This window comes from Papaver somniferum, chromosome 10 (assembly GCF_003573695.1).
Source record: "Papaver somniferum cultivar HN1 chromosome 10, ASM357369v1, whole genome shotgun sequence".
Classification (NCBI taxonomy): Eukaryota; Viridiplantae; Streptophyta; class Magnoliopsida; order Ranunculales; family Papaveraceae; genus Papaver; species Papaver somniferum.
Window position 1 is genome coordinate 86,596,927 of NC_039367.1, and position 13,773 is coordinate 86,610,699.

The window sequence follows — 13,773 nt, forward strand, 5'->3', positions numbered from 1 at the left end:
GGGACCTTGACCTAAACGAATTTTGGAGTAAATATTCGTCAGAATCTCCAAGTTTAGAGCGTCATCTGGTCCTCGAGAGTGATAAGGTCGGCTGGATGGTTTCTCTTTTGCTTTGTCGCGTTCATAATGAGCTTTATCTTTTCCGTTGAGGTCGATTATAGGCAAGATCCCATCAGTGCTATTCTCAGCAGTTTTAATACTTCTTCTTTAGGAAACGTGTACTCGATTTACATTTGTTGGATATATCCATACTGGTAACTCTAAAGGCGTTTTCAGATAAGTCTGTATGTCGATCTGAGATTTTGCAAGACTCTGTTGAGTCTCCGAGAGTTCTCCTAGGTTACTAGTGTGTTTTTTATGCAGGAAGAGATCCATGTGATCCGGGTCGCACTAACCTATTTGCTAAGGTCAAACTCAAAAGAGATATAAAGTGTTGGTAGGGATGACTCTCTAAGCATGTGATGGATTTACAGAGACTGAATCAATAATACGTTTTTGGTTTTGGACTGATGGAATCGTCTTCCTTCCTAAGAGACCATGATTGATATCTGCAACTGAGTGAACAACCTCCCATTGTGGTTCGCCAAAATGTGGTTACCTAAAATCTGAGAGAGGCTAGAAGTGGGATTCTAGGGTTTCTGAAAGTGAGTTACGAGAGGTTGAGCACGAACAGTCTTCGCCTAAACCGCTCACAGTGGTCGTTCAAAGGCTGCTTCAGTCACAGGGAAGAATGATTAGGGCTGGTCTTAAGGAGGGAAGCAGATGAAGAGAGAGGTCTGAGAAAAAGTTATTGCTCTGAGAGGTTATGAGAAAGATGATCGTAGCTTGAAAAATAGATGACCTATTTATAGCTGAAATCTCTAATCTCAAGTCGGTGAAGATAATGATTGCTTTTCGTGCCGTGCGGAACAATTCTCCCGTCTCTTCAGGAATAGGGATAAACTAGGTTGAGTTTATCTCATTATTCCACCGCCTTTATTATCTTCTGCGGTGATAAATGTGTGGGCTCCATTTAAAATAAGTGCTTAAGCTAACCAAACATACCTTTATAATCATTTGACATAGCCAACTAAATTACGTGTAATTATTATCTATAGTCCATAATAATTAAAACTTGTTAGACATTTTGTTTTAATTTTTGGCTTTTCATTTTAACTTAAACTTTTTGTGCTATGGTAAATAAAAATGTGGGCTACATTTAAGAAAGGTCTTTTCTTTTTACAAAGGATTTTACTGCTCCACAAGACTATCCACTCATGCGTACTGGGATGGAAATCTACAAGTGATTTTTTCTTTTTTTTTGGTGTTAATTACAATTCCCATATCTAGTACTCAAGCAAAGTACATGTCTATGGCGTTAACATATGCTAAAGTGGTTTGGCTATGACATTTGCATAGTGATCTTCATATCTTCTTACCTAGTTTTCCCATCGTTACATGTGACTACAAAAGCTCCATTGTCTTAGCTTCAAATTCAGTGCTTTACAGTCGTTTGAAATACATCTATGGATTTCTATTTTGTAATGGAGTTGGTCCAGTCAAAGACTTGGTGGGAAATATATCTTTCAGCTTTGGAGCAAGCTTGATGACATCTTCCCCAGGGGATTAGCTAATCCTCGTTTTCCCACTTCAGTTTGACGGAGGCTAATAACACAAAGACACCATTATATTCTTTTTCTGATACTCGAGTTGCACTCGATGTTTTATGGTCTAACGGTCTGCTAATTAGTGTTGTTTCTGTCATATAATGTTAGTTTAGACATCCATAATATTTTTCCTGGTTGGTTAGAGGCGAGTAGAATTGTTACACGCGAGTCTAACGTTTGTTTGTAGTCTTGATAGAGTGGCAAAATCTATAAATACCTAATACAATAAGAGTATTGTGAAAATAAAGTAGTCACGGCAAATATACGCAAATAGTAATATCCATTTTTGTTTTCTCGTAAAGTACATTCTCAAGAATCGTAGAATAAACCTTTCGTCCTTTTCATCTTTTACACTGATGTAGTCCTTTGTTTTTAATTAGTTTTTCTATATTTAATTTTGATTTATAAAACTTATTTTGTTGATTCTAATTATTTTCTTTGCTATTAGGACGATTTTTGTCATCGCTATAAGGGCGATTTTTATTTTCACTTTCCCGGTGTTTTTTGATTTGTTATTTTGGATATAAGTACATCAGCCATTTGGGCTCAAGATTTTTTCGTGATTCCTTATCTTGGATATAAGTACAGTGTGGTCGTTCCACGCTGTCAAGATTAGGTTTTTCTTCACCCGAAAAATAGATATAAGGCTTTTGGGTTATTCACTACACATGTACAATTTTTGGAAAAATCACTCATCTTTGATGTGAACATTTCTTTTCCGAAAAAATAAACAAAAACAAATGGTCAAATTATAATTTAAGTACGGAAACATTTGAGATACTTATTGAAGTATTTTTTATGAATCCTATTATTGTGGCTTAAAAAGGGTGGGTTTTTGAGGGCTTTTTGGGGTCATGAAGTAACAACTTATATGACCCCTTATCTATATTTTTCTCTAATGTCTAATCTACTCTTAATTTGATTAGTGCTAATTAAATTGATTAAGCTAACTAATCATTCTTAGTGAATCGATTAGACTAATCCAAACATTAATTTTTTGTAAATCTAAACTTGATTTTTTTGAGTTTTGAAGAAGGAAAAATGGTGATTTTGGTGAAATTTTTTTGACAAATTTTGAAGACAAATGACGAAACCCTTCATCACAAAACTCAAGATAACCTTATAATCAACTCCCAACATCAATTTTATCAGTTCAAATCCGTCGAAAATCTGGAAAAAAATCTGGAATTTTCTGCAGTAACGACTGGGTAAACTTGTCGACCCTGCCGAAGATCAACACAACGGTTGGGATATTATAAATTCCCAGACGTAACACCACAAAACAGTTGGGAAATCAGGAACTCCCAGCCGTGAGTATAGAAAACGGACATGAATTTACGAACTTCTGGCCGTTATTCTTCCCTGAATAACCTGAGTCTGCAAAACAGCTGGGTTTACAAAACATTCTCGGTCGTAATTAGATTTGAAAGTTGAGAAATTTTTTGATTCAAAATGAATTCTTAATACGATTGAAAATTACTAATACTTTCATTAACTAGACCACAATAAAACTTATTACATGCTTAATATATCCCCATTACAAAGTTGGTTTTAATAACATATCTTCCGATGTATCAAGAAATCATTGATGATGGTCGTTTGAGCTTCGAAGTTGAAATTATAACCTTCCATTTTCTCCATTCCTTGTTAGCTTGAGCTACGACTTCTTCATCAGTCTCCCATTCTTCTTTTTAGGTAAAAACTCCATAGCATCAATGATGTCTCTTGCATTATCCTTTGGTGGATACTTCTTCTTTCCATCCTTCTTGTCCTCCTAAACCACTGCTTTACCTTTATCAAGAGCAGCACCACTAGAACTACCAACTTCAATAACAACTAAACCTTGATCAAGAGCAGCACTAGACGTGGAAACTTCACCTTGATTTCCTAAAACAACTTCACCTTGATTTCCTACAGCAACTTCACCTTCATTTCCTCCAGTACCAGCAAGACCATCATTTCCTCCTGAAACTCCACCTTCATTTCCTCCACTAACAGCAAACACAAATTCACTTACTCCACCAACTCCAACTTCACTTATATTCCTTGCGTTTGCACCCAATGGTTTTTGGTGACGAGGTTACGGAGTGGGCTCACTAGAAGGTGTTACTTCTATTGATCTTTTCTTCCTATTTTCGTTCCTGTTCAAAGACAAACCAGACAAGAATGCAAAAGAAGATAAGTCATAACGCCTGGGAAATCTTGACAAAACCCAACCGACTACATAAAAAAGACTAGGATGTATGCAAAGTTCCAGACGAAAATTAAGTTACGGATGGGTTAATTATCAAACGACCAAGACGTAATCAAAAAACGTCTAGGAAAAGTGAAAAGTCCCAGCCGCAACAAAAATTTCGGATGGGATTTTGATTTATCGACCAAGCCGTAAAAAGAATAACGGCTGGGAGGTTTTCTTTTCTCATTGCTTACTCATATTACGGATAGGAAAACCTAGACGTAACCACTACCGCTGAAACATGAATTCGAACACAGAGATATATACGGTTAGGAAAGTCTCAACCGTGATTAAGTTGTTGCGGATGGGATTACTCTATCTCGTACGCATCGACTAAATTACGGCTGGGTATTCAAAAATTTCCCAACCGTGAGAATATAAACGGCTGGGAGTTCTTAGATCTCCCAACCGTGATACATATAAACGGCTGGGGAACAAACATATACCAACCGTGATACTTATTTACGGCTGGGAATCAAAGAACTCTCAGCCGTAAACAGTTTCTGAAACTGTTTTTCAGACCTAAAATCTTCGAAACTTAATGAAAGATCGATAAAAAGCTTAACTAAAGAGTGGGTATTTCGATTCATACCTTATTGCTGTCATCTCAGGAGTCTGGGAGGCTGGTCCATCTCCTTCATTCAATTCCTCTTCATCTTCACTTACCACTTCATTAGTTGAAGTTGGTTTCTCGTCTTCAATAGGAGGTTGATTCGACGAAGAATGACCTAATTTTTCCTTTGCTTTCATGCTTTTATACAATGAGTTTAATCGACGACGTAATTTTTTTGAATCGACGATTAATCGTTGCAAACGAAGAATGATAGATGAAGAAGAATGAAAATAGAAAGGGGGAGTGAGGGAAGAAGAATGAAAAGAGAGAGGTGGGGGACGGTTTTTTTTTCTTTTAATGATTTTGATTTTCAGTTTTCATTTTCATTTAATGATTTTTCTTTTGATTAGATTAATCAGTTAATGGAAGTGTAGAAGTGTCATAAATGAAAATGATTGAGAGTGTTTTTGAACTTTTACATAAATCTGATCTCCCTCTATACCACTTAGTCTCCACACAGTCTTTCAAGCCCCCAAAGTCCCACCCCTTTGAGCCCAATAATAGGATTCTTTTTTATACGTATAAAGATAAAGTTCGAGATAATTAGCAGATTTTAAATTATTACCGTCCTTTTTTTTTTTTTTTTTTGACAAAGGCACATTATCGTCCCTTCGAAATAAACCAAAGCACCTATATTACATTGGGACTGGAGGAAAAGTGTAAAAAACATCCAGCTTCAACCAGCCCCCTGTATCCACTTCAGAAGATGAATTTGGGACAAAAGAAATCACTGATTACAAGAGTAATCTCCAATCATCATCATCATACATTTCTATTGCATAGTTTTGTGAGAGATTATTATGGTTCACGAGGTAATAACAAGAGCAGAAGAATTTCACACCTTGAGAGTCATGTGAGGGATGAGTGTAAATCAGGAAAGATTAAAAAGCTTGATATGGTTTGATCAATTAATTTTGGAAAGGCCATTACCATATAATGATACATTTAATCATGTATTGAGTTCATTATCCAAGATTAAATGCTATTCACATTTCATTATGTTGTATAAGAAGATGAGTTTACAGGGTGTTGAACCTAAGATTTCTACGTTTAACATTTTGATTAATTGCTGTTGTCAATTAGGAAATGTGAACCATGCGTTTTGTTTGCTCGGGCAGATTTTAAAGAGGGTTATAATCCTAGTACAATCACTTTCAATACACTGATTAAAGGATTGTGTATCAAGAACGAGATTGAACCTGCCTTTGAAGTGTTTGCTAAAATGTCTCAAATGCGGGTTCAGCCTGATGCCTATACATGTAATGCTCTTATACATGGGCTATGTAGAACTGGTCAAGTTGGTCGTGCTCTTCGGCTGAAAAACATGATGGGGAAATGGAACTGCAGACCTAATGTTGTTTCATATTGTATGATTATAGATACACTTTGCAAAGGAGGTGTAGTTGATGCAGCTTTGGTTCTCTTCTCCAAAATGCTTAGAGATTTGGATGTCGTACCCAATGTAGTTGTTTACAATTCTTTGATGAACGGACTTTGCATTTCAGGTCGGTTAAACGAGGCAAAGAGACTCCTTGAGGAGATGACTAGTAGAGGAATCTCTGCAAATGTAATGACTTATAATACTATTATTCATGGTCATTGCCTACATGGTCAACAAGAAGAAGCAAGAAAATACTTTGATGAAATGCTGTATCGAGGGATTTCACCCAATACAGTAACTTTTAATATAGTAATAGATTCACATTGTAAAAATGGAATGATGGAAGATGCTGAGGAGTTATTCAAATTGATGGACAAGATAAATATAAAACCTGATCGAATTACTTATACTATAATGATGGATGGTCTGTGTTTGGCAGGTCGGCTGCAAGAGGCAGTGAGACTGTTTGACACAATGGTAGATAGAGGCCTTGAACCAGATGTAATCAGTTGCAGTACTTTAATGGATGGGTATCGCAAGAATAGTAAGTTGGATGAAGCTATGCTGCTCTTCAAGAAAATGGAACAAAATAAATTGAAACCCACGATAGTTACTTACTATTAAGGAGACTATACCGAGATGGAAGAGTTGAGGCAGCAAAGAATTTGTTTAATGTGATGCAAACTTTTGGTCCATCTCCAAATGAAGTTACATATGGTACCATGTTGGACGGTCTCTGCAAGAATGGAAAAATAGAGGAGGCAATAGAATTGTTTGAATCCATGGAGGGTATTGGTGCCTTAGCTAATATTGAAATGTACACTATCCTTATTCATGGTTTATGTCGGGCTGACCAGTTGGAAGATGCAAGAAAAATGTTTCATGAGATTCCAGAAAAAGGTTTAGTTCCTAATGTAGTGACATATAACACAATGATGTCTGGGCTCTTTCATAGAAAGATGTCACTGAAGGTTGACAAACTAATCATCGAAATGGAAGAGAAGTGTTGTTTACCAACTGCTAGAACATATGATACCATCATTAAGGGATTTTTTAAAGGGAAAGAGACTGAGAAGGCATTGCAATTTCTTCGCAAAATGCGTTAAAGAAAATTCGCACCTTGTGATTTTGTTATTTCCTTGTTAACGAGTATCCTCTCAACTGAGGAACTGAAAGATCTTTAGTTTTTTCTTTTGCTTTTTAACTTTTTTGCTAAACTTTGTCACACTGGAAGTAGCAAGGAATTTAAATCTTTATCAGGTAAGAACATATATGGATGAATATGTGGTTTCTTTTGCTTTCATATGCTTCCAGTTTCATTATGAATAAGTATATCAGTTTGGCTGAAAGATTGCTTTGTATTTGCAGTGGCCAGATTATATGTGTGACACATATGCTTGGACATTAAAGGTTGGCCTCGTTGTCTTATTCTACATCTCAACTTGCATACACTTGAAGAGTTTTTTGCACAACCGAACCCAAACAACATGCGGCAAAATTGTATTGAAGAACTGCATGGTATGCCATTTCAAAACAAGCAATTTCTTCTATTTTAGTGGTTATAAAGTGCATGATTAGTCTATTTTATCTTTCTAGAAACTAACATATCTAATGAAAAGATGGGGTCGGTATTATTTAGGGAGGGTGTTAGTTCTAGAAGAGTGTTATAGAGGGGAAGGTATTTGAAACCAGAAGTAATATGGCCATGTAAATGGTGTTCCAGGTCAAAATAACCTTTAAATAGATGGCTGTTTCCATCGACCTTCGTATCTCTTAATCAGTTGGCTTTTGGTTTTATGCTATCTTTTACAGTGTCTAATTATTAACTTTAGTGTAGTTTAGAAAAGGGAATGTTTAATTATAAGTAGTTTGTTCTTTTTTGCTCTTCTGCAAACTACTTAATTATTGGGTAAATCAGATAAATTGTCTAATTACATGTCTACTTTTGGTACTAGTAATTTGATAGTTTTGTCTCATATTGGATATTTGCCGTGCGGTAGTTTTGGTTCTAGTACAGGTAATGTCCATGACTCTCATCAGTTCTCGCGAAATTTTGATTTCATTGAGGCTTACATCTTAGGAAGTTTTATTTATTTTCATCTTTAATAAAATCCTGTGGTTTTAATTTGTTGTAAACCTTTTCAGATTCTTCAAATGAGTACAGTCCTGCATGGTCTCTTGGCTTTTGGACTTTACGAATCCTCAACTTAAAAGAAACTTTTGAGGAGATATTTCCATAGAAACGGAAGAAGTTTGGTGTGTATTCCATAATTATTTCAGGTCAGATTTCCTATAATCTCTTAGAATGAAGTACTTGATGTAAATTAGTGCTTGTGTTTGTTAACTTATATTAAGAAATGGTATCCCGATTTGAATACAGATAGGTCACACCAATAAAACATAGTTGTTTTTTTTTTGGTTAGTGAGACTGTTCATTGTTGTGCCAAGACCAGGTTTTTTACTCTATCACTTGCCATCTTAGCTCAGGTGGCAGAGCGCTTGGCTTTTAATCATGTGGTTCTAAGTTCAGTCCCTACATACGGCAAAGATGCAGTATGTTTGGGCATGTTGATTGTTCGGGATTTTGTTGTTATACATATATAATACCTATCCCACACTGGAATATGAGTGCAGTTATGCTGAAAAATATGGTTTATGAATGGTGTACTCCAGCATAGCGGAGTTACGTTAACTTAGCCAGACACGCTACACTTGTATGATGAATTTTCACGGTTAGCAAACCACCATTTAGTTAAGACATTAGTAGTATTGGATTATATATAAGCTTATGACACTACTGTTACTAGTAACTAAATTTTGTTTAATTAGCTATTACATTATTACTAGTAATTACTGTTACTAAGTTTATCTAAATTTTACATTAGCCTTGAACATTGGTTTTCTTAATATCCTGCTTTGAAGGAGTTTATGGACCCCATTTGACAAGGCCAAGCCTATTTATTAAAAAAAGAAGAAGAAAGAATTCAAGGCCAAGTGGCCCAAGGCTATGTCTGAGGAGAGGAAGCCTAGACAGGTATTTTCTGTTAGAGTTTTCTGTCACTAGTTAGTTTTCTAGTCAAGATATTTCTGTTCTAGTTGTTGGTTGCAGGCAAGAATTATTGTTTAAATTTTTTTTTCCTGAGTTGGAGTTTTCTTGAAATACAGGCTTTAGCCAAGTTAGAAGTTTGGGTTATGAATATTTATTGAAAATTTTCAAGTTTTGAGTGTTTATCTGTGTGCTTAGGTTCAGACGTAGTTCTAAGCGTGTTTAGTATTTCCCCAATATTAGGCAATTTAAAGAGATAATTTTAATGGAGGAAAAACTGTAGAATAACAAGACAAGAGATAACGAGAGATGTGAAATGTATGATAATCTTGCTGATCTGTATACAATCACCAAAGCAACAGAGCAGCTGAAAAAAGCTTATGTATGTGATATAATTCCGTCGTCGGTTTACTAACCCGGGTGTCTAAAGTTGATTGCGCAATTCAACTTCAAATCTTGTAGGAGAGGTCCCTAGTATCTAGTGTCTTACTAAAATCTGTAAAATGGATTGTCCTGCTACTGTTAATCATCTAGTTTCATCTGGCGACTGGAGTTGCTGTCATTCCTGCCATGTATGAGCATCAAGCAGGTGCTGCTGCATCTTCTACTTTTCAGCTGAAAGTGTAGAAGAATGTGTGCAGTTTTTATTACTCTATGGATACTATGAAACAGAAACATTATGGTTGCCTTGGATCAACTACATCCGACACTCAGAATCTGAACGCGGTCTCTCAACGAGCTCACTAAATTGCACCTAATTTTGAGGGGAAAGTGAAGAAAACTCAAATATGGGTGTCTGAAGCCTTTTCTGTTGATATTTTTAATATGAGTAGTGACTGTTGGCCAATTTGATTCCCCACTGGCCAATAAAGTGTTGTCCTAGAAAGACGTAAAATAATTGAATTCTGTTCACGAGCTTTTGCTCTGGCAGGCAAGAAATGATGTCAGGGTTGTGTATATTTTCCTATTCCATAGGTACTCAGTATTGGAAACTAGTCGTCCAAGCGGACGAATGTGTCTGCATCATGATCTCTTACACTGTCGTCCTCATTTGAAATTCTTTGAGCTTTTTGCATTAATAGTAACGACATGGTGGGTCCTGACAAGGCAGATAAAATGGTGGTGGGTTTCAGTAGCTCAAACTTTATTATGTATAGAACCACAACCAAATTTTACATCTAGCTGGTTCTTAAATTCATTTCCGGTGATTCATAATTGCTGTCATATTGATTTTATCATCCTGAATAATTTTTCTCAAAAGAAAAACAAGAATCATGGCGAAAACCGGATCCTTGACATCTCCCCATGTAGTCATCTTTCCATTTCCAATACAAGGCCATATCAACTCCATGCTTAAACTAGCTGAAGTTCTATGTTTATCAGGAATTAACGTGACTTTCATCAACACCCAACGGAACCACTCACGTTATCTTAGTTTCAATGATGTCCAATCTCGTTTTGGCCGGTTTCCAGGTTTCTGTTTTGAAACCATTCCAGATGGTCTTTCTGCTGATCAACCTCGCTCTGCTGGTTTCCGTAATTCCCAAGACTTGGTTAATATGCTCCACCGGCTGAAAACTGTTGTGAGACCAGGCTTCCGAGAATTACTAACTTCAAATCGCTTAAAAATTGATACCCGGGGTCCAGTTTCTTGTATCATAGCAGATGGTATTTTGGGTTTTGCCATTGATGTTGCAGAAGAGCTGGGTATTCCATCCATTTCTTTCCGTACCAGCAGTGCTTGTTCTAGCTGGATTTATTTTTGTCTGACAAAGCTTATAGAAAATGGTGATATACCATTCAAAGGTATCATTTTAGTTGTCCTTTCTATCTTCCTTTTTTCCATTAACTCCGGTATCTATCATGATACGTACGGTTGATTCTTGTAGATGAAGATATGGATAGATTGATAAAGAATGTGCCAGAGATGGAAAGCTTTCTTCGGTGTAGAGATCTACCAAGTTTCTGTAGAGCTAAGGATCTAAACCATCCTAGTCTAGATTTTGTGATTGCTGAAACATCCTATTCAACTAGAGCCACAGCTCACTTACTTAACACATTTGATATCGAAGCTCCGGTCATCTCGCACTTGAGAGCTTACTGGCCTAACCTATACACTATTGGACCTCTCAATTCCCTGTTGAATACCTTGAGAAGTAGGACTGCTTATTCTCCTCATTCTTCTTCTTCAAAATCTGTTTCCTCAAATGCTAGTTTGTATGAAGAAGATAGAAGTTGCATGACATGGCTCGATAAACAGCCCGAGAAATCTGTAGTCTATGTAAGCTTTGGTAGTATTGCTATGGTGAGCCGGGAACAATGGCTGGAGATATGGTATGGCCTAGTCAACAGTGGTCACAGATTCTTGTGGGTGAAACCTCCGGATTCGCTCCTTGCAAAAGATGATGAGGAGAGTCATGTACAGGCGGAAACAGAGCTGATTGAGGCAACAAAAGAGAGAGGTTACACGATGGAATGGGCGCCACAAGAGGAGGTGTTGAACCATTCATCCGTTGGTGGATTTTTTACTCACAGCGGATGGAATTCGACACTGGAGAGTATGGTTGCTGGAGTACCCATGGTTTGCTGGCCACATTTGGCTGATCAACAGATTAACAGCAGGTACGTCAGCGAAGTATGGAAAATTGGAATGGACATGAAAGATAACTGTAACAGATTAACCGTAGAGAAATTGATTCGGGATATGATGGATGTTAAGAGAGAGGAGTTGATGAAATCAACTGCGAAAGTCGCAGAGATGGCACGACAGAGTATTAGCCGCGATGGATCCTCATACCGCAACTATGAGGGATTGCTCGAATTCATAAGGAAATCGTGTTAAACTTAGCCATCAATACATAAAGAAAATGTAGTCATCACATAAAATGACTGTCCATGCAAGATATTTAAAACAACTTCAAATGGTGTACAGCAATACTAGCATTCATCATTTGTTTCCCTTGTTTGGATAGCCAATTTGAGTAAACGTTGGAGATGATTGGAAAGTAGGATTCTGTCTCATCTCAACGTTGTTTGTATTGAAGAAATGGTATGATGTGATGCTGAGCTCAAACTTCCGAGTTTACTGGTGAAAATGGCAAAGCTTTTGGAAACTTGCACTCAACTTAGTATTGAAATTAGTTTGGTGAGCTGAATCTGAAGTGAGGTTCAGCTATAGAATGCGTGTCCTTGGTACTCAATATAAAATACATAGGTTTGGTACCCCATCGCCCTCTGCAACTCCAGTTTTAGAATGCCCCTTCCCCATCGCCCTCTGCAATTCCAGTTTTACAATGCCTGTGTAAGTGTCCCAGATGCAACAACTCCAGTTTTACACACAGCCCCTTGATTAGTGTGTCACGAGTCAGGATCATAACCCCACCGCGTTCTGAAAATTGATGCAAAGATTTGAAGAATTGCTCAGGGTTCCACATCAATCTACAAACATGCTCCATTATTTGAAGTGCAATGTCATCACTTCAGCAATTATATATTTGAAACTCTAATCATATCAGAAAAACACAGAGAAACAAGACTCATCTTGAGTCACTCTGAAATTACCCATATCAGAACCCAAACTAAATAACCAAAACCAATACTTGTACTGTATACCACTTAACAGCTATCCTAAGCTCATTTCATCAGTAAAGCGCATAAGCACTACCAAAATTTGAAGGAACTCTACCATCAAACAATTGAATAATCAGAGAAACTACACTCAACATCAAAAAAATGAGGAGTTTACCTTGCTGCCGGGTGATTCGGGATCTTGTTTTAAAAGAAGAAAGATATCAAGGCATATCATCCACACATGTATAGAGGAGAGTCATGAGATTCCACCATTGGATTGAATAACCAAATCTTCCAACGGAAGGTAGAAATTACCAAAAATTCTGTTGCAACCTGCGGATGAACCAAAAGCAAAAAACTTGAATTGTGAGAGAAAAAATCATTGTGTGAGTGAATCAACAATAAGATAGAAGGGTTTCATCTTCTGTTTCATAGGAAAGAAGAGAGTAACAGTAAACCTAATGGTGTTGGTTTGAGATCTCGAACAATCCATCATCAGAAATCAGACAATAATTTTGAGATCTAAAAGATTGAACAAAGAAATTTTGTTCTACAAAAATGTGAGGCTGCAGACAATTTTAGGGTTACGCGTTTTATAGGGTGCAGGAGAGGGCTAGATAATATATCGAACGGTTGGGATGTTTTAGGCTAGTGGATACCGAGGGCATTCTCCAACAATGGGTATGGGCTTCTTCTGGTTGGTTCCAGCCGGGGTAGTATCTCACGTAGGGTGTGCAACGGATGGACGGATGCGGATTAGTGGTCATCCGTGTCCAATTCGTCAAAATTGTGGATTTGGAAAATCCAATCATATCCGGTCCAACCACTCGTGGATAAACGGGTGATACAGATCAAATGCGGATAAACGGGTGATACGAACCGAATGTGGAGTAACCGTGAATTTAGTCAAAAAAAAAATAAATAAAAAAAAATAAAAAAGAGTAAAACAAACAAAAATGGGTAGCAAGTCTTGTGGACTGGGGTTTTTATAGGCTTCTTTGAATGAGCTTTCCAGGTGGTACTAGGCTTCCTTCCTTTATGTATCATTCCATGAGTTTATATGCTTTGCTTGATCATATAACAGTTTTCTGGTCTTTTATCCATTGCCATCCATTACCGAAATATGTATATGAAAAGTATTAGTGTAGTATTAATTAAAGTGATTAGTTTTACGGTCCGCAAATTATAACTCCAAATGTGTCAATATTCATCCACAAAAAACACATCAAAATAAAAATAACACAAAAATCAAAAAAAAAAAAACAGAAATAACACAAAATC

General features: G+C 36.9%; 2 protein-coding genes and 1 long non-coding RNA gene across 3 annotated transcripts; 2 read left to right on the forward strand and 1 right to left on the reverse strand.

Annotated features, from left to right (window-relative positions):
• The first annotated feature begins 5,140 nt into the window (after positions 1 to 5,140).
• Positions 5,141 to 8,298, forward strand: LOC113314985 (pentatricopeptide repeat-containing protein At1g63130, mitochondrial-like). Its single transcript, XM_026563310.1, has 3 exons — positions 5,141 to 7,136; positions 7,245 to 7,394; positions 8,022 to 8,298. The coding sequence occupies exon 1, from the start codon at positions 5,718 to 5,720 to the stop codon at positions 6,498 to 6,500; it is 783 nt and encodes a 260-aa protein (XP_026419095.1). The 5' UTR covers positions 5,141 to 5,717; the 3' UTR covers positions 6,501 to 7,136; positions 7,245 to 7,394; positions 8,022 to 8,298.
• Positions 8,299 to 9,907: 1,609 nt separating this feature from the next.
• Positions 9,908 to 11,796, forward strand: LOC113318214 (7-deoxyloganetic acid glucosyltransferase-like). Its single transcript, XM_026566351.1, has 2 exons — positions 9,908 to 10,728; positions 10,812 to 11,796. The coding sequence occupies exons 1-2, from the start codon at positions 10,197 to 10,199 to the stop codon at positions 11,762 to 11,764; spliced, it is 1,485 nt and encodes a 494-aa protein (XP_026422136.1). The 5' UTR covers positions 9,908 to 10,196; the 3' UTR covers positions 11,765 to 11,796.
• On the reverse strand, positions 11,748 to 13,085 carry LOC113318215. Its single transcript, XR_003344318.1, has 3 exons — positions 12,951 to 13,085; positions 12,668 to 12,825; positions 11,748 to 12,310 (listed from the first exon to the last, which is right to left on the reverse strand). It is a non-coding gene; the product is annotated as an uncharacterized LOC113318215 (long non-coding RNA).
• Between the last annotated feature and the right edge of the window lie 688 nt (positions 13,086 to 13,773).

What these genes read in the sequence shown, in the direction of transcription:
- LOC113314985 (XM_026563310.1), top strand. Translation starts at nt 5,718, where the DNA reads ATGTCTCAAATGCGGGTTCAGCCTGATGCCTATACATGTAATGCTCTT.
- LOC113318214 (XM_026566351.1), top strand. Translation starts at nt 10,197, where the DNA reads ATGGCGAAAACCGGATCCTTGACATCTCCCCATGTAGTCATCTTTCCA. An exon ending in TGGTGATATACCATTCAAAG is followed by an intron (nt 10,729 to 10,811) that starts GTATCATTTTAG and finishes TGATTCTTGTAG; the next exon opens with ATGAAGATATGGATAGATTG.